The 25478-nt window shown below is 40.8% G+C and overlaps 1 protein-coding gene across 1 annotated transcript in view; it reads left to right on the top strand.

Annotated features, from left to right (window-relative positions):
* Nucleotides 1–25478, top strand: part of supt3h (SPT3 homolog, SAGA and STAGA complex component) — a 320444-nt gene that overhangs the window by 5866 nt on the left and 289100 nt on the right. Inside the window, exon 2 of the mRNA XM_078399478.1 lies at nt 19393–19502. Within this exon, the coding sequence (XP_078255604.1) occupies nt 19393–19502 (110 nt within the window). The remainder of the gene's footprint in view (nt 1–19392; nt 19503–25478) is intronic.

The raw sequence follows: 25478 nt of genomic DNA, 5'->3' as shown, positions 1-25478 counted from the left end.
GCTGGGTGGCAGTGTGAACTGTGAGGAAGATGCAATGAGGTTGCAGGGTGACTTGGACAGGTTGTGTGAGTGGGCGGATGCATGGCAGATGCAGTTTAATGTGGATAAATGTGAGGTTAGCCAATTTGGTGGTAAGAATAGGAAGGCAGATTATTATCTGAATGGTGTCAAGTTAGGAAAAGGGAACGTACAACGAGATCTGGGTGTCCTAGTGCCTCAGTCACTGAAAGGAAGCATGCAGGTACAGCAGGCAGTGAAGAAAGCCAATGGAACGTTGGCCTTCATAACAAGAGGAGTTGAGTATAGGAGCAAAGAGGTCCTTCTGCAGTTGCATAGGGCCCTAGTGAGACCGCACCTGGAAAACTGTGCAGTTTTGGTCTCCAAATTTGAGGAAGGATATTCTTGCTATTGAGGGCGTGTAGCGTAGGTTCACTAGGTTAATTCCCGGAATGGCGGGACTGTCGTATGTTGAAAGACTGGAGCGACTAGGCTTGTATACACTGGAATTTAGAAGGATGAGAGGGGATCTTATTGAAACATATGATTATTAAGGGATTGGACACGTTAGAGGCAGGAAACATATTCCCAATGTTGGGGGAGTCCAGAACCAGGGTCCACAGTTTAAGAATAAGTGGTAGGCCATTTAGAACGGAGATGAGGAAAAAGGTTTTCAGACAGAGAGTTGGAAATCTGTGGAATTCTCTGCCTCAGAAGGCAATGGAGGCCAATTCTCTGGATGCTTTCAAGAGAGAACTAGATAGAGCTCTTAAAGATAGCGGAGTCAGGGGGTATGGGGAGAAGGCAGGAACGGGGTACTGATTGTGAATGATCAGCCATGATCACATTGAATGGCGGTGCTGGCTCGAAGGGCCGAATGGTCTATTATCTATTGTCCAAAGGGCCTGTTCTTGCACTATACTGTTCTACGTTGATTCTAACTGTTCAGTGCACCAGAACCCAAATGACACATTTTACCCAAATTAGTTTTTATGATTAATAACAGTTTATTAGGAGTCGAGAGTGTTTAATTGTCATGTGCACCGGGATTATAATAATTAAATTCTTATTTTCTGCAGCTTTACAGGCACATTAAATACAACAATACAATAAATAATCAGTTGTACTAGTCAGTATACTGATATATACTGTATCAGTCCACAAAATTAAGTAGTGCAACCTTAGTATAAAGTCCATAGTAGTTTGATACTGAGGTAGGATTGTGGTCAGGGTTGCAGAGTGAGAAACACAATTTGTGATCGACTGAAACTGAAAAAAACTGACCTGATGGATCAGTGATCATCTTCCAGTTAAACATGCAGGAAGCTTTGTGTTTCAGCTTTTTTGAGAGGAGACTGGGTGTTTGTGTCTGAAAGGGGTGAAAATTACTTTAAAATGTGATTTTGAAGGTCTACTTTATTGTTTTGAGATTACAAAGGAGATAGGCAAGCTCTGTTGAGTGCAGCAGTATGAAAAATCTAATATATAATTCCCAATTTAAGTTTTTTGGTTGAAGGTTTTGAACTCTAAGATCAGAACGTTTGAGTATGACCAACGTTTTGTCCAACCCTCACAAACAGTTCTAGAATAGTAAAATACTGTGGTACATCATAAAAACTTCATGTTAATCAAGATCATGATATTGGATCAAACCACAGGAAGCTGCAGAAAGTCTATATCACATGGTTTGCACTGTTGTTTGGAATGCAGCATAATAAAAAATAAGAATGAATTGATGTATACTGCTGCATTTTGTTTTCTAACTTTTGTAGATTAAATTATACTTCCCCGGTCTGTTGCAACTTTCTTAAGTCTAGTTTTTATTGATATTTACTGCTAAATCAAAAGTTTCATCACTTTTATCAAGAGTGATAGTGCACAGAAAACGCCACCATATTTTGCAACAATTAAAGCTACCAAATGATTGTCCTGCATTGAGCATTTTTAGTGCAAACGTTTGTATGACTTGTGAATGTTCATGCAATCAGGCAAGGCTTGTCGCTAAATGGATTTATAATATTTGTAAAGGTTATGACCACAGTTAAGCAGACTAGTATTCTTTAAGATTTAAAAAACTCAAATACTTTAGTTTGAGGATTCACACCAAAATGCTCTATCAAATCTGCTGTTTGACTAAATATTTGACTGTTTGATGTGTGATGGGGAAGCAGGAAATCTTGTTCTGTTAAATGGGGATGTGTTTGCAGCTGATGTGCATTAAAAAAAATCTAAACTTGTTTGGTGAGAATTAGAACTGTAGCTGTAACTTTGTTGACAATAATGAATTCTACTGTTACAATGAATTTACAGCCTGATTAAGTAAATTTGATTGATTCATTAATTGGGAGATACAACATCCACAAACAGCACTGTCCTGGAAGACCCATTGTTTCTGCCTGTTCATGTCCCACCGAATTAATTTCCACCTACCTCGACTCCATCCTATTCCAATCCCTTCCTACCTATGTCCTCACATGCACCTCATATGCTCTCCGTCTCCTCAATAACTTCTGTTTTCCAGGCCCCCATTTCCTCATCTTTACTATGGATGTCCAGTCACTCTACACCTCCATCCCCCACCAGGAGGGTCTTAAAGCCCTCCGTTCCTTGCTCGACCATAGAACCAGTCAATTTCCATCTACCAATACTCTCCTCCGCCTAGCAGAGCTGGTCCTTACCCTCAACAACTTCTCCTTCGACTCCTCCCACTTCCTCCAAATCCAAGATGTAACGATGGGCACTTGCATGGGCTCTAGCTATACCTGCCTCTTGGTAGGGTACGTCAAACAATCCCTGTTCCAGGCATTCACTGGCCCTATTCCCAAACTCTACCTCCGCTACATTGACAACTGCATTGGTGCTACCTCCTGTACCCATGCAGAACTCGCTGACTTCATCAATTTCACCACTAATTTCCATCCTGCTCTTAAATTTACTTGGACCATCTCCGACATCTCCCTACCATTTCTGGATCTCACCATCTCCATCACAGGAGACAGACTCCCATAGCTATCTTGACTACACTTCTTCCCACCCTGTTCCCTGTAAAACCTCTATCCCCTATTCCCAATTCCTCCGTCCACGCCGCATCTGCGCCTAAGATGAGGTGTTCCATACAAGGGCATCGGAGATGTCCTCATTCTTTAGGGAATGGGGTTCCCCTCTTCCATTATAGATTAGGCTCTCACTAGGGTCTCCTCAATATCCCGCAGCCCCGCTTTTGCTCCCCCTTCCCCTATTCATAACAAGGAGAGTCCCCCTTGTCCTCACCTTCCACGCCATCAGCCGTCGCATACAACATATTATCCTCCAACATTTCCGTCATCTCCAACGGGATACCATTACTGGCCACATCTTCCCATCTCCACCCCTCTCCGAAACTCCCTGGTCCACTCATCCCTTCCCACCCCCTCCCCAGGTACTTTCCCCTGCAACCGCAGGAGCTGCAACATCTGGCCCTTTACCTCCCCCCTCGACTCCATCCAAGGACCCAAACAGTCTTTCCAGGTGAGGCAGAGGTTCACCTGCACCTCCTCCAACCTCATCTACTGTATCCGTTGTTCCAGGTGTCAATTTCTCTACATCGGACAGACCAAGCGCAGGCTCAGCGATCGTTTCGCTGAACACCTCCGCTCAGTTCATCTTAACTAACCAGGTTTTCCGGTGGCTCAGCACTTTAACTCCCCCTCCCATTCCCAATCTGACCTTTCTGTCCTGGGCCTCCTCCATTGCCAGAGTAAGGGCCAGCGCAAATTGGAGGAACAGCACCTCATATTTCGCTTGGGTAGTTTACACCCCAGCGGTATCAACATTTAGAGAGTCCCTGATTTCCCTCTCTATCCCCTCCCCCTTCCCAGTTCTCCCATCAGTCTTCCTGTCTCCTACTACATCCTATCTTTGTCCCGCCCCATCCCCCGACATCAGTCTGAAGGGTCTCGACCCGAAACGTCACCCATTGCTTCTCTCCAGAGATGCTGCCTGACCCGCTGAGTTCCTCCAGCATTTTGTGTCTACCATGAAAGCAGGCCCTTCGGCCTACTGAGTCCATGCTGACCATTGATCACCCATTCACACTCTATGCTATCCCACTTTCGCATCCACTCCCTCTGCACTAGGATTAATTTACAGGGACCGATAGACCTACAATTCTGCATGTCTTTGGACCATGAGAGGAAACTTGACTCAGGCAGCCCCCAAGTTAAGGGTCGAACCAGGGTCTCTGGCAGTGCGAGACAATGGCTCTACCAGCTGCGCCGCCAAATTAGATGCGTCTTGCTTCTATTGCACAGAGAGATAGTCTGAGTCGTGTACAATAAATTTAGGCATGGTTTTGAACAAGTTACTTAGTTTGTTCTTAGCATTCCCTAACAATGTCTTCTGAATGATTGCGTATGGACAAAGGAGCTAGTTGTTGACTTCAAGAAGTGTGGTGGAGTACATGCCTCAATCAGCATCAATGGGGCATAAGTGATAATGGCTGAGAATTTCAGGTTTTTTGGTGTTAATATTATGAACAATCTGTTTTGGACCAACCACAAGGATGCGACATCAAATGCCTTTGCATCCTTAGGAGACTGAGAAAATTGAGCATGACTCCAATAACTCTCAAACATCTACCTATGCACCATGAGAAAGCATACTGCCGTTGCTTCACAGCCTGGTTTGTGAACACCTCTCCTCAAGAAAGTGCACAGAGTTTTAGACACAGTCCAATCCATCACACAAACTAGACTCCTCACCATGATGCCACAGAAAAGTAGCCAACATAATCAAAAACTTGTTTCACCCCGATCATTCCTCCTCTTCCCTGCTCCCATCAAGCAGAAGGTATAGAAGCTTAAAAGCATGCACCCCCAGACTCAGGAACAACTTCTTCCCCTGTGTCATCAGGCTTCTGAACTGTCTTTCCATAAGCTAGGTGCAGTTTAATTCACCTCTACCCCATTATGGACATTGGACTTTATCTATGGATCAGATGTGCTACAATGCTGAGAATTATATTCTATACCTGGTATCTTCCCCTTTACTCTATCCATGATACTTGAATTTGATTGTATTTTTGTTTAGTATAATCTGATTGTATAGTTTGCAAAACAAAGCATTCCGTTGTACCTTAGTGCATGTGACAACAATAAACATGAACCTACAATATTAGGAAGGTGAATTCGTGATGAGCAGTTTTGGGGACAAATAGTGTTGGTAAACAAACTTTTAAAACAACATGGTTTCTACAGCCTAATTTGTATTTTGTTTACTGGCCTGAGAAATGTAACATATTTTTACATAAAACATCCAAAAACCTTTAAAAGGACTAGCTGAAGTTGAGTGCTACAGGTTTGCTGTGCAGCTGCCTTGAGAACCCAAATTAAAAGGGCATTTTCTGTTTGAAATTCAGAGCTAAATGCAGTAGACAGTCATTAATAAGTAAATTGAATTAGTTTGGATGAATAAGTGAAAGATTTTGTTTGCAGGGTGGGGGGTAATTCATCATTTGATTTTTGTTTTGATGTTTCTTCCCTGCAGTTTTTGGTAAGTCTCCAGCTTTGGCTGGGTGATTTAAATGTCCACTTTTCAGTTTTCTCGTACTGACACGTGTTCCTTTCTCTTGAACGGAACCTTGCCATTCCATGGAAAATATTTTCTGTTCATGCACTCAGCATGATTGCAAAAGTTGGAAAGAGGAGTATATCACATGGCCTGAGAGTAAGGATGTGGGTTTAAAGAGAACCTGCAGTGATTTGTGTTTGGTACCTTCAGGGATTAAGCAGTGACATGAGAAAATAAACTTAAGAAATGTTTTTAAAGTAATGTAAGCAAATCTGTGCTTTAATAAAGAAAGAATATAATTATTTTGAGGAAATTGTACATTTTGTTTTCAGAGTCACCATTTTTTCGTTCTAACTTGCTATTTTTCTTTGCTGATTAATCTCCTGTCCCTTTGTGGAATCATGGTTACACTATTGTTTATTTCCATCTCTAAGCCAATTTTCATACAAGCCTGTGCTCTCTCACTCTCTCGGATAGGCTCTTGAAGGCGGCTTTTGCTAACCTGGTCTTCATCAGTCAGGGATTGGTGTATAGTCGTTGAGACATTATGTTACAGTTGTGCAAGATAGGCGAGGCAGTAATTTGAGTTTTGTGTTCAGTTTTGGTCACTGCCACAGGAAAGATACCAATATACTGGAAAGAGTGCAGAGAAGATTTAAGAGGATGTTGCCAGGGCCAGAGGGCTTGAACTCTAAGGAGAGGTCAGGCAGGCTAGGACTTCATTCCTTGGAGTGCAGGAAGTTGAGGGGTGATCTTATGAATGTGTATAAAATCATGAGAGGAATAGATAGGGTTAATGCACAGAGTCTGTTCTCAGTTGGGGGGAATCAAGCACTGGAGGACATAGGTTTAAGATGAGAGAGGAAAGATTAAAAAATACTTGAGGGGCAACTTTTTCATTCAGAGAGTGCTGAGTATATGGAATGAGTTGCCAGAGGAGGTAGTTGAGGCAGGTACTGTATAACAGCATTTAAAAGACATTAGGGTAATGTACATGGAAAGGAAAGATTTTGAGGGATATGGTCTAGGTGAGGTCAAATGGGACATCTAGCTCAGATGCGGCATCCTGGTTGCTAATGGGCATGTGGGCTGAAGAGCCTGTTTCTATATGTGACTCACTCAATCTGATTTGCACTCTTTCACACTTATCTTGCTGTCTCATCTGCTCACCCTCCCTCCCTCCTTTTTCTTTCTCATGTTCCACACGCAGACAGAGTAGTAATATGTATTATTGGATTATTATTTTCCCTTTCATAGGATAGAACTTGATATTGATTGTTTTTCCTTTTGCAGCTGAAATTGACTAACTCGTGTTCACCCTTTCTCCATAGATGCATCTACTGGCTGATTACACTCCTTTATTTCTCAGTCACTTAATTTTCAGGAACAAATTCAGCTTCCAAATGCTACCTCTCCTCTTAAAAACGTGTCAGCCTGGACATTTGGCATTTCATTGTACATTTGATAATGGTTTAAATGTTGACAGTGGTTGTAAATAGCTCTGAACCACGAAGTTGTACTGACATTTTTGTGTTCTGAGGAAGTTTCCACTTAATCAATGTAACTGTTTTATATCAATTGCTGCACGTGAGTGTGTTTAGTCTTGAATTAATGTTTGCTGAGGCCAGTTTGTTTGTAAAGTTAGAATACTGTTTTTATTCAGGGTTATTAATGCCTGAGTTTAACAATACTTTTAAAATGTATTTTTATGTCTTAATCTTTTACATTAAAAAGAGAATCTTACCAATTGTATTTTCATACCTTTACTGGTAATATGATTTTAAATTTCAATTTTTAGAGTATCCTCTCCAAACAAAGATAAGCAGGTCATGAAATTTTGTTTCCCTGGTCACCATTGTTTATGTTGATCTCTACAAACTTCAAAATCTTACATTTGTTAATTGGAAATATAGGTTAAAATTGAAATAGCGAGATTGATACTGCAAGGTAAATCAAATCAATTTCAATCTGGTGTTTTAATGAAAATATTTTGTCCAACATTTTAAATGCGGTAAGGCAGACTGGGATGATAGTTTTGTGTCCAGTCTTGGAAAGTTATAAATTATACATGTGCCTGTAGTCTGAAAATTGTAGTTGCAATGAATAAACTGTCGATATTCACTTTCATGACACAAACTGAGATATCTGGAGTATTGACTTATGCTGTTAAAACATGGAAATCCAAATGCAACAAGTAACAATTGTGTTCCTTTTTTGAGATTACCTTCTGAAATCAGTAATCTGATGAAAACTTTGGACTTTTATAATACATTCCTATTTTTTTTCAAATATACCTTAGAAATAAGTGAGCCTTCACCTTTGAAATGTGGGAGACATTTTCATAGAGTACTGAAATTCTGTTTTCATCACTCCTGTATTGGATCCCACCCCCCTGCCAATCTAGTTTAAAGCCTGGATGACGTCGGGCTCATCCGGGAGATTGAGCAAGATATAGATAGGAGCTCTTGAGTGGTGGTCACACCTAAGATGCAGACAGAGAATGGATGGGTGATCACCAGGAAAGAGAGTAGGAAAAGAGTTCAGGAACCCCCTGTGGCCATTCCCCTGCAAAACAGGTATCCCACTTTGGATATTGTTGAGTGAGATGACCGTTCAGGGGAGAGCAGCAGCAGCCAGGTCTGTGGCACCAGGCATGGCTTGGAGGTATAGTGGGGTAGGATGAAGTCGGGCAGAGTGATAGTGATAGGAGACTCGATAGTTAGGGGGACAGACAGGAGATTCTGTGGCAGCAAAATCGGGCTCTTGGATAGTCTGTTGCCTTCCTGGTGCAAGGGTCCTGGATGTCTTGGAGCAGCTGCAGAACATTCTCAAGAGGGTGAGCTGCCAGAAGTCATTGTGGACATCTGCAAAAATGACATTGTAGCAAAAGGATGAAGTCCTGTGAAGCGAATATAGGAAGTCTGGCAAAAGGTTAAAGTGCAGGACCTTCAGTGTAGTAATCTCTGGAATGCTACTGGTGCATGTGCTAGTGAGGGTAGCAATAGGATAGGACAGATGAATGCATGGCTGAGGATTTGGTGCCATTGGACCATTTTTGGACCATTGGGATCTCTTCTGGGGCCGAGGTGACCTGTACTAGAGGGACAGACTGCGCCTGAACTGGAGGAGCACCAACATCCATGCAGGGAGCTTGCTAGTGCTACTTGGGAGGGTTTAAACTCAATGGTAGGGGTGTGGGAACCAGAACATCAGGTCATCAAAGAGAAGGGCTGATGAGAAAGTGAAGGTTACAATACGTACGTCTCAAAGGAAGGACAGGCAGGGAGAGTTTCATGAATATGGGAATATTGAAGGGCTGGTGTGTTTGCTTCAACCCAAGGAGCATTGTGGGTAAATCTGATGAACCTAGAGCCTGGATCAGAGCTTGGAATTATGATACTGTGGCAAGATGGACACAACTGACAGCTCAGTGTGCCTGGGTCTCGATGTTTCTGATGAGATATAGCGGTGGGGTGGGTGAAAGAGGTGGAGGAGTTGCTTTACTACTCAGGGAGAATGTCATGGCGGTCGGTACTCCAAGAGGATATACTGGAGGGTACGTCCACTGAGACATTTTGGGTTGAGCTCAAAAATAAGAAAGGAGCAATTGCTCTAATGGGATTGTATTATACACCACCCAATAGCCAGCAGGAGATAGAGCATCAGATATGTAGACAGATTATGGAAAAATGCAAGACCAACAGGTGCTCTTTTCTACACTCGTATAGAATTAAAGTGTCAATATTTTTACTGCAAACATTCACTCTTCTGTATTCACAAGGCTCATTGCTGATTTTTTGTTCCATGTTCTAGCCAATAATATAAAGGAGGATAGCAAAAGTTTTTTTAGGTACGTGAAGAGGAAAAAAATAGTCAAGGCAAATGTGGGTCCCTTGAAGACAGAAGCAGGGGAATTTATTATGGGGAACAAAGAAATGGCAGACGAGTTAAACCGTTACTTTGGATCTGTCTTCACTGAGGAAGATACACACAATCTCCCAAATGTTCTAGGGGCCGGAGAACCTAGGGTGATGGAGGAACTGAAGGAAATCCACATTAGGCAGGAAATGGTTTTGGGTAGACTGATGGGACTGAAGGCTGATAAATCCCCAGGGCCTGATGGTCTGCATCCCAGAGTACTTAAGGAGGTGGCTCTAGAAATAGTGGAAGCATTGGAGATCATTTTTCAATGTTCTATAGATTCAGGATCAGTTCCTGTGGATTGGAGGATAGCAAATGTTATCCCACTTTTTAAGAAAGGAGGGAGAGAGAAAACGGGTAATTATAGACCAGTTAGTCTGACACCAGTGGTGGGGAAGATGCTGGAGTCAATTATAAAAGACGAAATTGCTGAGCATTTGGATAGCAGTAACGGAATCATTCCAAGTCAGCATGGATTTACGAAGGGGAAATCATGCTTGACAAATCTACTGGAATTTTTTAAGGATGTAACTAGGAAAATTGACAAGGGAGAGTCAGTGGATGTGGTGTACCTCGACTTTCAGAAAGCCTTCGACAAGGTCCCACATAGGAGATTAGTGGGCAAAATTAGGGCACATGGTATTGGGGGTAGGGTACTGACATGGATAGAAAGTTGGTTGACAGACAGAAAGCAAAGAGTGGGGATAAATGGGTCCCTTTCGGAATGGCAGGCAGTGACCAGTGGGGTACCGCAAGGTTCGGTGCTGGGACCCCAGCTATTTACGATATACATTAATGACTTAGACGAAGGGATTAAAAGTACCATTAGCAAATTTGCAGATGATACTAAGTTTGGGGGTAGTGTGAATTGTGAGGAAGATGCAATAAGGCTGCAGGGTGACTTGGACAGGTTGTGTGAGTGGGCGGATACATGGCAGATGCAGTTTAATGTAGATAAGTGTGAGGTTATTCACTTTGGAAGTAAGAATAGAAAGGCAGATTATTATCTGAATGGTGTCAAGTTAGGAGGAGGGGGAGTTCAACGAGATCTGGGTGTCCTAGTGCATCAGTCAATGAAAGGAAGCATGCAGGTACAGTAGGCAGTGAAGAAAGCCAATGGAATGTTGGCCTTCGTAACAAGAGGAGTTGAGTATAGGAGCAAAGAGGTCCTTTTACAGTTGTACCGGGCCCTGGTGAGACCGCACCTGGAGTACTGTGTGCAGTTTTGGTCTCCAAATTTGAGGAAGGATATTCTTGCTATGGAGGGCGTGCAGCGTAGGTTCACTAGGTTAATTCCCGGAATGGCGGGACTGTCGTATGTTGAAAGGCTGGAGCGATTGGGCTTGTATACACTGGAATTTAGAAGGATGAGGGGGGATCTTATTGAAACATATAAGATAATTAGGGGATTGGACACATTAGAGGCAGATAACATGTTCCCAATGTTGGGGGAGTCCAGAACAAGGGGCCACAGTTTAAGAATAAGGGGTAGGCCATTTAGAACGGAGATGAGGAAGAACTTTTTCAGTCAGAGGGTGGTGAACGTGTGGAATTCTCTGCCTCAGAAGGCAGTGGAGGCCAGTTCGTTGGATGCTTTCAAGAGAGAGCTGGATAGAGCTCTTAAGGATAGCGGAGTGAGGGGGTATGGGGAGAAGGCGGGAACGGGGTACTGATTGAGAGTGATCAGCCATGATCGCATTGAATGGCGGTGCTGGCTCGAAGGGCTGAATGGCCTACTCCTGCACCTATTGTCTATTGTCTATTGTCTATTGTCTATTGTCTATTGTCTATTGTTCTGGGATCTCCCTGTATCCACCTTAGAGGATAGACTCGTGGAAAACATCCATTACACCCTAGAGTCCCACAGCTCTCTTGACTATACTACCTCCCACCCTGCTGTCCATCCCAGGCTGGCCTTCCCGTATCAAGAGATATTACCCCTGTTCTATCCATCTCTCCCCCACCCTCTCTGCAACTTAAACTTATTTTTCTTTATGTCATAATAGTAAAGGGTCTTTGACCTGAAATGTCAGTTTTTCTAATGGTGTTGCTTAACCTCGTGAATGTTTCCAGCCAAAAATGTTTACATCAAAAAGGGGAAGTTGGTGAGCATGGGAGGAAGAGTAAGATGCAGGGTTGAAGGGGAATGGGACTGCTGATATTGCATTGCTTGGAGCTGGCATGGATTCAATGAACCGAATAGTTTCCTTCGGCATTGTAAAAAATATGGGGTAGAAGTTTCATTCTTAGAGTGAGTTATATTGCCAGTCATAGATTCATAGTCTTACAGTATGGAATCAGGCCCTTCAGGCCAACTCATCCATGATGACTAAAATGCCCCATCTTAGCTGGTTCTATTTGGTTGCATTTGTTCCATATCATTTTAAACCTTTCTTATCCATATACCTGTCCAAATGTCTTGTAAATGGTGCAATTGTATCTGCCTTGCCTACTTTATCTAGCAACTTATTATATATACACATCACAATATGTGTGAAAAGGTTGCCCTTCTGGTTCCTATACAATCTTTCCCCTCCAGCTTTAAATACATACCCACTAGCTTTTGATTCCCCTTTTCTGTGAAAAAGATTGTGCATTCACCCTGTCTATGCCCCTCAGATTTTATACACCTCTACATGATTCTCCCGGTCTCTTGTGCTCCAAGGAATAAAGTCCTAGCTTGCTCAACCTCTCCCTTTAAATCAGTACCTCGAGAACTGGCAACATCCTCATACAGCATTTTTCACTCTTTCCACCTTAAAGGCATAATGGCTTTCTGCCTGTTTCTTCACTATTTTTGTTCTGTAACTCCTATCGTTATTTGGAAAATGGGTGAAACTTTTATCCTTGTGACATGATACCACTAATTGGCAGGAGTCCTCTTTTCTGGATTGTATAAGTTGCTTAATTTGCAGTACGTTATGGATTTTTTTTATCTCAGTGGTTCATCTTAGCAATGAACATACTGTTTATTGACTGTACCATCTGCCTCTGATCTTGGTCTGCAATGTAGATACTTAGAGGTTCAGCTGGCATCAACTAACTGGACACTCGGTGTACCTTGGAGTTTTATAGTTTAGTTCCGCTCATCTTTGTTGTAGATAAAATGCCTGGTTCAATAAGAACCTGTTTATAGATTTTTTGAATTGGGCAGTGGTCCCTGGAATGTGAAGAAGGGTTTAAGTACCTTACAATTTCAAAGAAACTGAGGCACTTTCTAAAATATTATTCACTGCCCAAATAGATATATTACTAGAAAAAATATGCATAATTGGTGTAGTAAATTATGATTTAATTGTGATTAATTTCAGGTGCTTCATTGTACAAATCTGTACTTGTCTTGTGATGTAGACTTGCATTGAAAAATAATCAACGTTTCATGCTGGAAATATCTTATCCTCAAAAGGTTTTGTATTTTTAACAAATGTCTCTGAGAAAACTGAAAATTTATAGTAACTGAGACAACGTCTGAGGCCTGATCAATTTTGTTTTATGCAGAAGCTTCAGAATCGGTGATTTGTCTGTGGTATTGTTGATATAGTTGGTCATAATGCAGAATTGGTTGTTAAAATGGCCTTCACAGACTTTGTACATCTGAATTCATTTTACTTAGTATGGCAAACAGCTGTATTTCACTTCAGAGCAGCTAATACATTACCATATGGGTAAAGATTACAGTGTGATTCCAATTTCATGTTCAGCCTACCGCTTAGAATAAGTTGTCCAATGTGTTTCTGCTTTTAGGTTATATTTTAATGTCCGGAAGAAAGGAAATCAGGCAATTTCACATGGGAAGACTTTGATGTGCAAAGAAGTCAATTATCTAACTGCCAAATCTATTGTGGAATGGGGAAGTAATTTATTAAGAGCCTTCAAGAGTATCTGCTGGACCAAATGATGCACCTGTGTCATTTAAAGAAGAAAAGTGCAACTTTCTAAATTTAAAATAAGTGGCTAACACTGAGTTAAAATTCATGAGAAAGTAATTACTATCAATATAGCTTCATAGTCATGGGGTTGGGGTTCATTTCTGCTCTTCCCTTGATTGTGGTGATACAACTACCAAGTGTTAGTTATATTTTGCATGTTAAATCTCTGCAGTGAGATTTTAATATATAATACAATACATAAATAGCACGACTGTATGGAACAACGTACAGCAAAAGTTATTATATATATATAGGTAGGAAAGAACTGCAGACGCTGGTTTAAATCGAAGGTAGACACAAAATGCTAGAATAACTCAGCGGGCAGGCAGCATCTCTGGAGAGAAGGAATGGGTGACGTTTCGGGTCGAGACCCTTCAGTCTGAAGAAGAGTCTCGACCCGAAATGTCACCCATTCCTTCTCTCCAGAGATGCTGCCTGTCCCGCTGAGTTACTCCAGCATTTTGTGCCTACCTTCTATAATATATATATATTATATATATATACAATGGCCCCAAATAAATTCAGTTTAGAATTCACAAGATACTTTAATCAGCAGTTCTAGGAATGTGGAGCATGTCTCTGCATGAACTCGCCTGGGTCAATTCTTGATTAGTAAGGGTATCAGGGGTTATGGAGTGAAGGCAGGACAATGGGGTTGACAGGGAAAGATACATCAGCCATGATTGAATGGCAGAGTAGACTTGATGAACTGAATTACCAAATTCTGCTCCTGGAACGTATGAACGTATGAATTAATATAATTTCCTGACAGTAGAATGAGCCCATGCCTTCAATTGGGTTGGACAATTCATTGAGTTTTTCAGTGGGTTTTCAAGGATATGAGAGTGAAAATGGCATTGTCTAGCTCACTGCGTTGAACTGCTTATCAAAGGGGGTATTGGCTGTCCAATGAAAGAAGAGAAATAAAAATTGATTACTAAACCAGAGACCCGCATTAGATGTTTGTCCTTGAAACTTGGATAGTTTCTCTCAATTTGAATGTTTCAGTTCTAATGAAAAATAAAATTGGAACAGATCTTAAACTGTTTGTGCTGAACAACTCTCTGACTATAACTGAATGGGATACAAATTTTGGAAAATTTGGTGTCTGTTTGAGTAGTCCTTGTGTTAGAAGGAACTGATTGCTGAATAGTTTACACATGTTACTTGGCGTATGTTTATAAAAATATTCTTCAGTTTAAAAAATTGGATCTCATTTGAGATTGTTTAGAAAATAAATGGAGATTGACATGAGAAAAAATCTTCTCCATAAGGTAGTTATAATTTGTACAATAAGTTTTACCACTGTGCTGTAAGAGTTAAAGCATTTCAATGCTTTGTTTGTGATGGTCGATAAAGCTAGATTCTGTTCCTTTAATTCATTTCTCATTTATGTTAAAGGTGGAAGGATGTTGAGAACTACCTACAAATTTGCATAATGAAAAGATATGAAAAGCAAAATGCTTTCCATTTCCATGTTTCAATTTTGAAGTGAAAATGTTTGGTGGAGAGTTTTCCAGAACTCAACAAATAAACAACAGATGAGGGGATTTAATGTTAAAGACGCTGTCTGTGTACTTGGAGACACATTTATAGACTGTATTTTTCCAATTGCTGGAATAAATAAAGGAACCTTATGAAGATTTGCCAATGAATCTTTGATGGTTTGAAATTCTTATGCTGCCTTGCTAATGGGTCTAAAATGTGTTTGTCACTGTGACATTCCATGCTGATCATAGGCAGACTTTTATAATAAAAAAAAATCAGTTTCCTTTTATGTTGAGAGACAGTATCTCTTTTATGCATGTACATGTGTTAGATTTTAAACTGGAAATATTTTCTCTTTTAATTGAAGGAGTTACAGCCGCATAGTTTTAATATTTTTAGTTCATTATTCTGTTAATAACGGTTTGTAGTAAATTTCATTTTGCTTGCTTATCGGAGATGTTATTTCCTCACAGCATGTTTAAGCACGTTACTGGATTGTATTGAAGGGAAGTAAGGAATTCTGATTCTCACTTAGAATGGTAGGAATGAAGTGGACAACAATGGACTTAAAAGACTATCTTTAGATCAAGAATCCATTGAAATTATTTAGGAATGACTGTCGATGCATTATACACTGTGTCCTCCTTTTGGCTCTTAATGTGTAATAAAGAACTGCAGATGTTGGTTTAAATCAAAGGTAGACACAAAAAGCTGGAGTAACTCAGCGGGACAGGCAGCATCTCTGGAGAGAAGGAATGGGTGACGTTTCGGGTCTTGACCCGAAATGTCACCCATTCGTCTCTCCAGAGATGCTGCCGGTTTAGTTGTACCCATGTTTTGGTTTAGTTGTACCCATGTTACTTTGCTGAAGAGAATATCCTGGCAATACGCTAACTAGCTTTATTTAGTTCATGAAATCATTAAGGTAGAAACCAGCATTTAAAAGGAAAAATGCATATTAAGAAAATATTAATGTTGAGAAATTTATCCTCTAATAACAATAAGGTGATGTTAAGTATAAAACAATGAATTTCGGAGGTGGCAGCATATTGTGTTGAAACTACTAGTTGTTGCTGAACAGAAATCTTTTTTATGTATTGGTTTTGAAAACTTGTGCAATTAAAACTTGTGTCCTGCTGAAGTGAGAAGATGAATCCATTGCTTTTCTAAAAAAAAAGGTTGTGTGGACAGTAGCTCCTCATTATTTAGCACTGCCTATTCGACTATTCCCCGATGTTTCATGAAAACTGTGCATCTTGGGATCCAATTGTTGCTGAAACTGGATGTTACCCAGGTGATTTTAGGTGATTGCAAGGTAATTTACTGGTAATTTTTTTTTAAATGTAATGTGTCGGTAATTGAGGTGTATGATTTTACTGTTCATTTTATATTAGCTTATAATTTGTGTTCACATTAAATCCACCTTAATTTCAGGTGCTAGATGTGCTAACTGTTTTTTTTATTAATTACTGCTCGTATCCTTCAACAATTTGAATTGTACCATCTAAATGAGAACTTGCGTGCTTACTGAATCACAGAAGATTTATACCACACCAAGGGGTCATTTGCACCTTCATTCCTTTCTGGTACTATGCAAGAGTAATGCAGCTTCTCCTCTGCCCTCATCCCACATTCCTGCACTTTTCTCCATTTTGGCTCTTTGTAAAGACACAATTTGCCTTCATGCCCCTTTGGCATTCAAAAATCAAACCATTGACTGATTATTGCCATTTATAGTTCTATTGACAGTCACGTTAAGGACATTAAAACAGGCCCTAGAACCTGCTCCTCTACTCAAGGTTATGGCTGAATGGATCTTTGTCCCAGTGCACAATTCTGTCTGCTCATTTCCAGGCCAGAAGTCTAACTCAGCCATGAATATATCATGGTGCATAGGAGCGCACAGCCTTCTGAGAAAGCAAATTCTTCCTCATTATTGGGCAACCCTTAAGTTGAAAATACCTCCTCTGGTACTGGATTCTTCCGCAATGGAAACATTGTCTCACCTCATGGTATTACATTGAAGATACTAGAATGGTAGAAGATTGGCTGAATGGCATAAGGCAAAGAGAATGAGGTGTTACAGAAGACAAGAGCCCATGGTGTCAGAGGGGAGATACTAGCATAGACAACAGGCTGGCTGGATGGCAGAAGGCAGAGAGTGGCAATAAAGGGGGCTTTTTCTGGTTGGCTGCCATTCACTGTTCCGCAGGGGTCAGTGCTGGGGCCTCTACTCTTCACGTTGTATATCAATGAATTTGGATGAGGGAATTGAAGGCTTTGTGGCCAAGCTAGCAGATGATACGAAGATAGGTGGAGGGGCAGGTAGTGTAGAGAAAGCACGGACTCTGCAGAAGGACTTCGACAGGTTGGAAGAGTGGGCTGAAAAGTGGCAGATGGAATACAGCGTAGCAAAATGTGGAGTCATGCATTTTGGTAGTAGGATAAAGGTGTAGACTATTTTCGCAATGGGGAGAGAATTCAGAAATCGGTGGTGCAAAGGGACTTGGGAGTGCTGTTGCAGGTTAATTAACCCATAAGGCTAATTTGCAAGTCGAATTGGTAGTAAGGAAGACAAATGCAATACTAGCATTTATTTCGAGAGGACTAGAATATAAAAACAGGGATTAATGCTGAGGCACTGGTCAGACCGCATTTGGAGTCTGTGAGCAGATTTGGGCCCCATATCTGAGGAAGAATGTGCTGGCATTGGAGAGGGCCTAGAGGTGGTTTACGAGAATGATGCCAGGAGTGAATGGGTTAACATATGATGAGCTTTTGATGGCACTAGGGCTGTACTTGCTGGTGTTTTGAAGGATGAAGGGAAACCTCTTTGAAACTTACTGAATAGTGAAAGGCCTGGATGGAATGGATGTGGAGGGAATAGTGGGAAAATCTAGGACCTGAGCCAAACATTTAGAAAGGAGATGATGAGGAACTTCTTTAGTCAGAAGGTGGTGAATCTGTGGAATTCATTGCCACAGAAGGCTGTGGAGGGTGTCAATGGATATTTTTAAGGGGGGATTGATAGATTCTTGATTTATTAGTGACTTATATTTAATAAAGAATAATTTCACAAGTATCAATCAAAATTATTATTGTCAGTTTTCAAAGCAACTCCCTTAAATGCCTTAAGAGACATTGATGTCTCTAAATATGTTTAGCTACAGTGACATGTAAACAGTTTTTTTCAAAACTGAATCTTATTTGAATTCAGTAATATTTATGGGAGCTTGTTTGTTTGTATCGGGTGTCCATAAATTGGCAATTCATAACTTGGAGGGCCTGTGCTGTCATTGATTTTAAATATCCCACAATTTTAATCATGAATTCTACCATTTTTCCAATGATGGATGCTTGTCTAATTGCTTTATTGTTGCCTGTTTACTATCACCTTCCATTCTTGAACAGGGCTTTTACAATTATGGCTTTTCAATCTGCTAGGTTTTTTCCAGAAATTTGGGAATTTTGTAAGATCACGATCAATGCATTAATTATTTTTGCAGATATTCTAAAGACCCACCATCTGGGCCAGTGGATCTGCCAGTCTTTCATCCCGTTGGTTTGCATCATATCTCTTAAATACTGATTATTATTCTTTTATGTTACAGAATCTCTTTAACACAGACTTTATTTTAGTTTAGTTTATTGTCACGTGTACTGATGTACAGTGAGAACCCTTTGCTGCATGCTAACCAGTTAGCGGATAGACTTTCTAAGGTTGCTTTATGTTTTCTACCATGAAGACAGACACAATATATTCAAACTGTTGTTGTTCCTTGCTTCCCATTATCAATTCCTCTATCTCATCCTCAAAAGGTCCGACTGCCATTTTAGCTACTTCCGATGATGCAGAGTGCTGGAATAACTCAGCAGATGAGGTAGCATCTCTAGAGAAAAGGCTGGGTGATGTTTCGGGTCAGGACCCTTCAGGCCTGAAATGTCATCTATCCATGTTCTCCAGAGATGCTGCCTCACCTGCTGAGTTACTCCAGCACTTTGTGTCTTTTTTGTAAACCCACATAGATTCTTTTATTCTGAGGAAAATAACTCCAATCCATCCATGTTCCTCGTTTTGTTAAATCTCCACACAGTCTCTGGAGTTTTTCTTTATAATTGTTACCTGAAACTGGACACGACACTCCACCTGTGCCTGAACTAATATTTTGTAATGTTATTTCATGACTTCCTTGCTCTTATACTCAGTACCTCTATATGTGAGACTCAGGATCCTGCAAGCTTTTTTTTAACTGCTTAGTCAATTTGCCCTAGGAGAATAACTGCAGATGCTGATACAAATCGAAGGTATCACAAACTGTTGGAGTAACTCAGCAGGTCAGGCAGCATCTAGGAGAGAAGGAATGGGTGACGTTTCAGGTCGAGACCCTTCTTCAGACTGACTTCAGTCAATTTGCCCTACTCGTTTCAACAGTTTTTATGATGAGGAACTTCTTTAGTCAGAAGGTGGTGAAGCATACCTTCTAGTTTATATTTATCTTGTGTTTTTTAGATGAGCAGTAATGCAGCCAGTCCCATGTCAGCTGGAGGGAACACTGCGTCCAGCAGTGGGAAGGGATCCGCAAAGTCAAACAGCTTCGTTGCAGAACTTCAGACCATGATGTAAGTAAACAAACCGTGTAAAGCATTTCTATGGTATTCAGCCCAAGTTCAGCCACACAAAGGAACATCAGTATACAACAAATAACATTCATTTTGAGTTTGTCTGTCATTTTGTTGCTTTGTTCATCTGTTTCACAGGTTAACATGCAAATCAGTATCTGCATTTGCATATTTAATTATCATATTGTAAAACATTGATATTTATCCAAATAGAGTAAATTGGCAAATGATGACTGGATCCCCAGAGTTTGTTTACATGCAAACTTCATAGTTACCTTAAGCCAAATATAATTAATTCATCAAAACATTTGAGCATTGTAAAATTGTAAACAGTTATTTCATTTTTGGAAGCTAATTGACTAGAATATGTTCCAATGAAGCAGGTTATCATTAAATATGCCTCCAATAAAACATAAATGATTGAGCTATACTGATAAGTGAGCATTCTTCTGTATAAGGTAAAAGCTTTAATACAAGATGGGTGAGTTGAAAATATAGATTTCCATTTCATTGTTTTTTTATAGAGGTTAAATGTAATGTGAAAATATTTGAATCGAAAAAGGAAATGAAATGTAAAAATTGCAAAAAAAGAATCACTTTAAGATTGCGCACCTTACCCTTTATACATGATTGTAGTTTCAGTTGTTTAATGAAGGGATTAGATTTTTAAAAATCACAAAATTAGTTGAAAATGACCTGTGTAAGAAATGATAAAATGAACCAAACAGTGACAGAATCACACCATTTTGATGTTCTTTTTCTCAGTTTTGTTTCTATGCCATCAGAGGCTATCTTTTGGAATGTTTCTTTCTTTCCAAAGTCCCTTTTGCTTGAAAAACCCACCAAAATGCTGAAGTAATTCAGCGGATCTGGCAGCATCTCTGGAGGACATGGTGAGGTGACGTTTTGGGTCGGGACACTTCCTCAGACTGATTGCAGTCGCGAGAAAGCTGGAAAAGAGATGGGGGTGGGACAAAGCCTGGCAAGTGATAGGTGGCTAGAGATGACAGGGATTTTGATAGGCAGACGTGTGGACAAAGGATAGAGATAAAAGGTAAAAGGGTGTAAGATTGGAGAGAAGAAGAATGAAATGTGAAACCAGCGGAAAGCATACATGGGTGGAAGGGGATGGGGAGAAGGGGAAAGGACACAAGATAGCGGGACAAAATGGGTGTGCACCTGGATCGAGCACAGGCAAGAAAGGGAAAAAAAGGTTGTTACCTAAAATGAGTGAATTCAGCATTCTTACCATTTGGTTGTAAGTAACACAACCGGAATATGAGAACTGTTATTCCATTTTACATGTGGTCACAGTCTAGCAACCAAGGAGGCTCAGGACAAAGATTACAATGGGAAATGGAAGGAGAGTTAAAATGGGCAGCAACTGGGAGTCCATCAGGTGGATTGAGTGCAGGTGTTCAGCAAAATAGTCGCCTAGCATAGACTTCATCTCGCTGATGTAAAGGAGGTCACATCTCTAAATGCAGTAGATGTAATTGGAGACAGTTGTACCGTCTCACCCAGAAGGGCTGCTGGGGTCTCTGGTAGGATCAAATTGAATGTGGAGGAAATGTCGGAGAATGATGTGTTCGATATGGAGACTGGTGGGGTGAAAGTTAAGGACCAGTGGAATCTTGTTCTGTCTTGGTGAAAGGGCATAACAAGAGCATTCCCCTGTCCTTGGATTTCTCCCCACAAACCTCTTTATCCAACTCATAATTTTTTACACATTTCTATCACCTTCAACATGATCCCACCACCAGTCACATCTTCCTATCCTCACCTCTTCTGCATTTTGGTGAGACCACCCCATTTACAATTCCTTGGTTTACTAATCCGTTCTCATCTTAGCCACCCTCTCCCCAGCTATTTTCCTCTGCAACCGCAGGTGATGTAACATCTGTCACTACACCTCCTCCCTCACATCCAACCAGGGATGCCAGCAGCTCTTCCGGGTGAGATAGAGGTTCACATGCACCTCCTCTAACCTTGGCTAGAGCATCCGATGTTCCCGATGTGGCCTTATTTACATCAGTGTAATCAAGCGAAGACGGCAATTGTTTAGTTGAATAATTGCATTTGATCTTTCTAGGCCTGCTGCATCTCCTGACTGGTAACCATTTTACCTCCTATTCCCATTCCCATTCCCCATACTGACCTTCCTGCACTGGGCCCTCTCCATTGCCAGAGTGATGCAACAGGCAGATGAAGGAAACTGGAGGAAAACAACACCCTGTATTCTGCTTGCAAATCATCCAATCCATCAGTATGAACATAAAATTCTCCAATTTTAGTTAACAATTCCACCCTCATCACCCAAGATGCGCATCCATCTCTCCCTCTATCTTGCTCCCCTGTCCCCTTATCCCTGTCCTCTTCCACCTATATTTCTTCCTCTGGCTTCACTATTCACACCTCTTCGCTTAAACCCTTTTCCCTCCTTTTCATCTCTTGCCTTTGTCTACCCATCTGCCGATCAAAACCCTCCTCACCTGTATCCAACTAACAAATGTTGGGTTTTGTCCTGTCCCCACTTCTCTTCTAGCTTTTCCCCCCTCTACTATAGTCTGAAGTAGGGTCCTAAACCAAATCATCACCTATCTATGTCCACCGGATGCTACTTGACTTGCTGATTTTGTTTTTTGGTAAACCAGCATCTGGAGTTTCTTGTATTTCCCCTTTACTTGTGACAGAATACTCTCGGTCTGAATATCAGGATTTTTCCTTTGATTATTCCATTGTTGCAATTTTACACGTGCGGATGCCAAAGGTAATATTGGATCACCATTTTTATTGAATCAGTTATATTTTGCTCTGAATTACTACCATTTTGGCTCATGATGTTGTGACCTAAACTAAAGATTTACTTTCTGAAATGTACTTAATTAACTGTGTTTTAAAGTTTGTCTTCACTTTTGATTTTATTTGACCATGGCAACAGGGAGCATAGAAATGGCTCTATTATTGCACGGGACTGATGTAATCGATACTTGTGGCTCAAACTGGCACAGATGGACCTCATTGATTGTACATCCGATAATGGTGAAGCCGATATTGTACTGCACACAAAAAGAGGCTCATAACAGGCACGGAGGGATAAACCACCAAAATAAATCTCTGTTAAAATGAAAGATCAAAGTTAGTTTTGGCAGCTCAGTACTGTATTTGGGCTGACAGGTTTGTCAGTGCATTAACAAAAATAATGGTTTCCTGTTCTATTTGGTTACAACGTCTGCCTGATTTCTCATGCCTTCTTGGAGGTCTTTAATTGAGATCACTTGTACGCATGCATGACAGGAAAGAAAAAGGCTTATGGTAAGTTGAAATAGAGCAAGAGTGTTTGTAATGGATTAAAAACGTTTAAATATTACAGATTTGAAGAAAAAACCCTGCAAATACTGGTATTTAATTTTAAATACTGTTATTTTAATTTAAAACCAGATTTTTCTAATAATTCAGTTGCCAGCAACAGCTTGGCACTATATTGATTGTCATAGCCTATATTTTAAATCATTAAATACATATGGAAATATACTTACATTATGTAGCATTAAGAATATTCTGTGAGATTTTGAAGGTTAATCTGCAGAATAAGCATTGGTGCACTTCAAAAATTAAATCTCTGCTTTGGTTGAAAGCATCTGAATATAGAAATGTGTAAAAACATTGCTATGTGTAAATTATTGCAGTTTTCGACATGCAGTGCTTTAAAAAAGTCAATATGGTACGTGCTAAACCACATAAGAGTAACTCTTTTAATTGTGGAATTTTCATAATGCTGCACTGGCAGATGTCCAGACTAATGGAAGTTATGAGGTGCTGTTCCTCACAATCGGCCTGGGTAGTTCGTGGCATGAATGTTGAATTCTCCAATTTCAAGTAACTACCGTGGTCCTCTCCCACTCATTTTTTTACCATCTTACCCACATCCCCTTATCACCCTGGTTGTTTATCTCCCTACCCCACCACACACTCCTCCCAGTGGATCCCTTCTGTTTTCCCATTAACCATGTTCCTCCTCATTCAATTCAATTTTTCATGCTGCTATCAAATCCCGGAACCTGCATCTTTTGTTCTCCACATCTCCAGCCGCTGCTATTTCCACCTTTCCCTTCCCCACGTGACATTTACTTGGCAATCAGCCCTCCTCATCTGTACCCATCTATCACTTATTAGCTCTGTCCTCCTTTCCCCTCCTCACCTCCATTCTGGCTACTTCCCCTCCACTCGGTCCATTTAAAGGGCCTCTACCCAAAATGCCAACTATCCATTTCACTCCACGGATGCAGTCTGACCCAACGAGTACTTCCAGCTCCTCTCTTTTTTTGTTACAAATTCCAGCATCTGCAGTCTCTTGTGCCCCTGAATAATTGTAGTATTGTAAAGTATAATTATTGTTTAATTGTAATGAACAGTTTCATTTTTCACATTTATGCATTGCTATGGAGTTCACTGGAATTTTTTTGCCAAATTATCCAGCACAGAGAAAGTCCTCTCACCCAACTCGTTCATCTATATACTAAAACTCTCGTGTGTTTGTCTATTTGTGATCGAACTACAGCCAAAACTGTACACGATAGCGTGACAATTTTAGGCCCACTTTACTCACCGTTGTCGCTTCAATGGTAAAGCAAGTAGTTTTATTGAAATCGGTGTTATATTTTTAAAGTTATTCACATTTTAAAGTTTAAATCTATCTCCTAGGGAGGGAGGGAGGAGGGAGGGAGGGGGAGGGAGGTGGGGGGAAGGGAGGGAGGCGGGGAGGAGGGTGGATAAGGGGGATTGAGGGGGAGTGGGGAGGGGGTGGGGGAGGGGAGGGGAGGGAGGGGGGTAGGAGAGGGTGCTGCACCAATGCAGGAGAGGTTTGGGCCCAACGGGTCCACGGTCTAATGTCAACTAAAGTGCCTTCCTGGGCTAATCCTATTTGACTGGAATTGGCCCATAACCCTCAATACTCTTCCTATCCATGAACATGGCCAAATATATTTTAAATGCTGTAATTGTACTGCCATCATCATTCCCTCTGGCTGTTTGTTCCTTATACCCACCAGCAAATGGAAAAAATGCCCTTCGGATCCCCTTTAAATCTTTCCCCTTTCACCTTAAACCAATGCCCTCCAGTTATTAGTCTCTACTACTCTGAGAAATAAGACTGATCATCCACCTTTTCTATGCCCCTTCTAATTTTTACAAGCATCTAAGGGTATTCCTCTATCTCCCTTGCTCAAGGTAATCCCAGCCAGTTCTTATAACTATTCAGTCCTAGCAACATTCTTGTGAATCTTTCCTGCATCCTCTTTAGCTTAATCACATACTTCGTATGGAATGGCAACTAGAACTGCACACAGTATTCCAGGTGCTGTACATCTATACATCTTGTATAGCTGGAACATGGCTGTTCAACTTTTGCACTCTGAGTCTGGTCTGATTAAGGCAAGCAAGCCATTTGCTACCTTGTCTCCACCTGTGGGGAAATATGCACTTGCAGCCCTTTGTCTCTCTCGTCCCAGGGTTCTGTCATTCTGTCATTGTATATCCTGTTCTGGTTCAACTGCCCAAAATGCAATACTTCATACTTGTCTGACTTGAATTCCATCTGCTATTGTGTTGCCCACTTTCCCAGTTGATTGAGATCCTAGAAACACAAGGAACTGCAGATGCTGGATTCTTGAGGAAAATTATGCTCAGTAACTCAGTCAGTCAGACAGCATTGTGGATATCTATATGTGTGGAGAATATGTGTTGGAATGGTGAAATATTAATAATAGTGTGTATGAACAAGTCTACTGTTGAACCATATTTTTTGTCTTGTTTTTGTCTTATTAAGGGATTGGACATGTTAGAGGCAGGAAACATGTTCCTAATGTTGGGGGAGTCCAGAACCAGGGGGCCACAGTTTAAGAATAAGGGGTAGGCCATTTAGAACAGAGATGAGGAAAATCTTTTTCAGTCAGAGAGTTGTAAATCTGTGGAATT

Source organism: Rhinoraja longicauda, chromosome 5 (assembly GCF_053455715.1).
Source record: "Rhinoraja longicauda isolate Sanriku21f chromosome 5, sRhiLon1.1, whole genome shotgun sequence".
In the NCBI taxonomy this organism is placed as follows: domain Eukaryota; kingdom Metazoa; phylum Chordata; class Chondrichthyes; order Rajiformes; family Arhynchobatidae; genus Rhinoraja; species Rhinoraja longicauda.
Note: the sequence above shows the minus strand (reverse complement) of the source record. Positions and strands in the feature narration are given on the sequence as shown.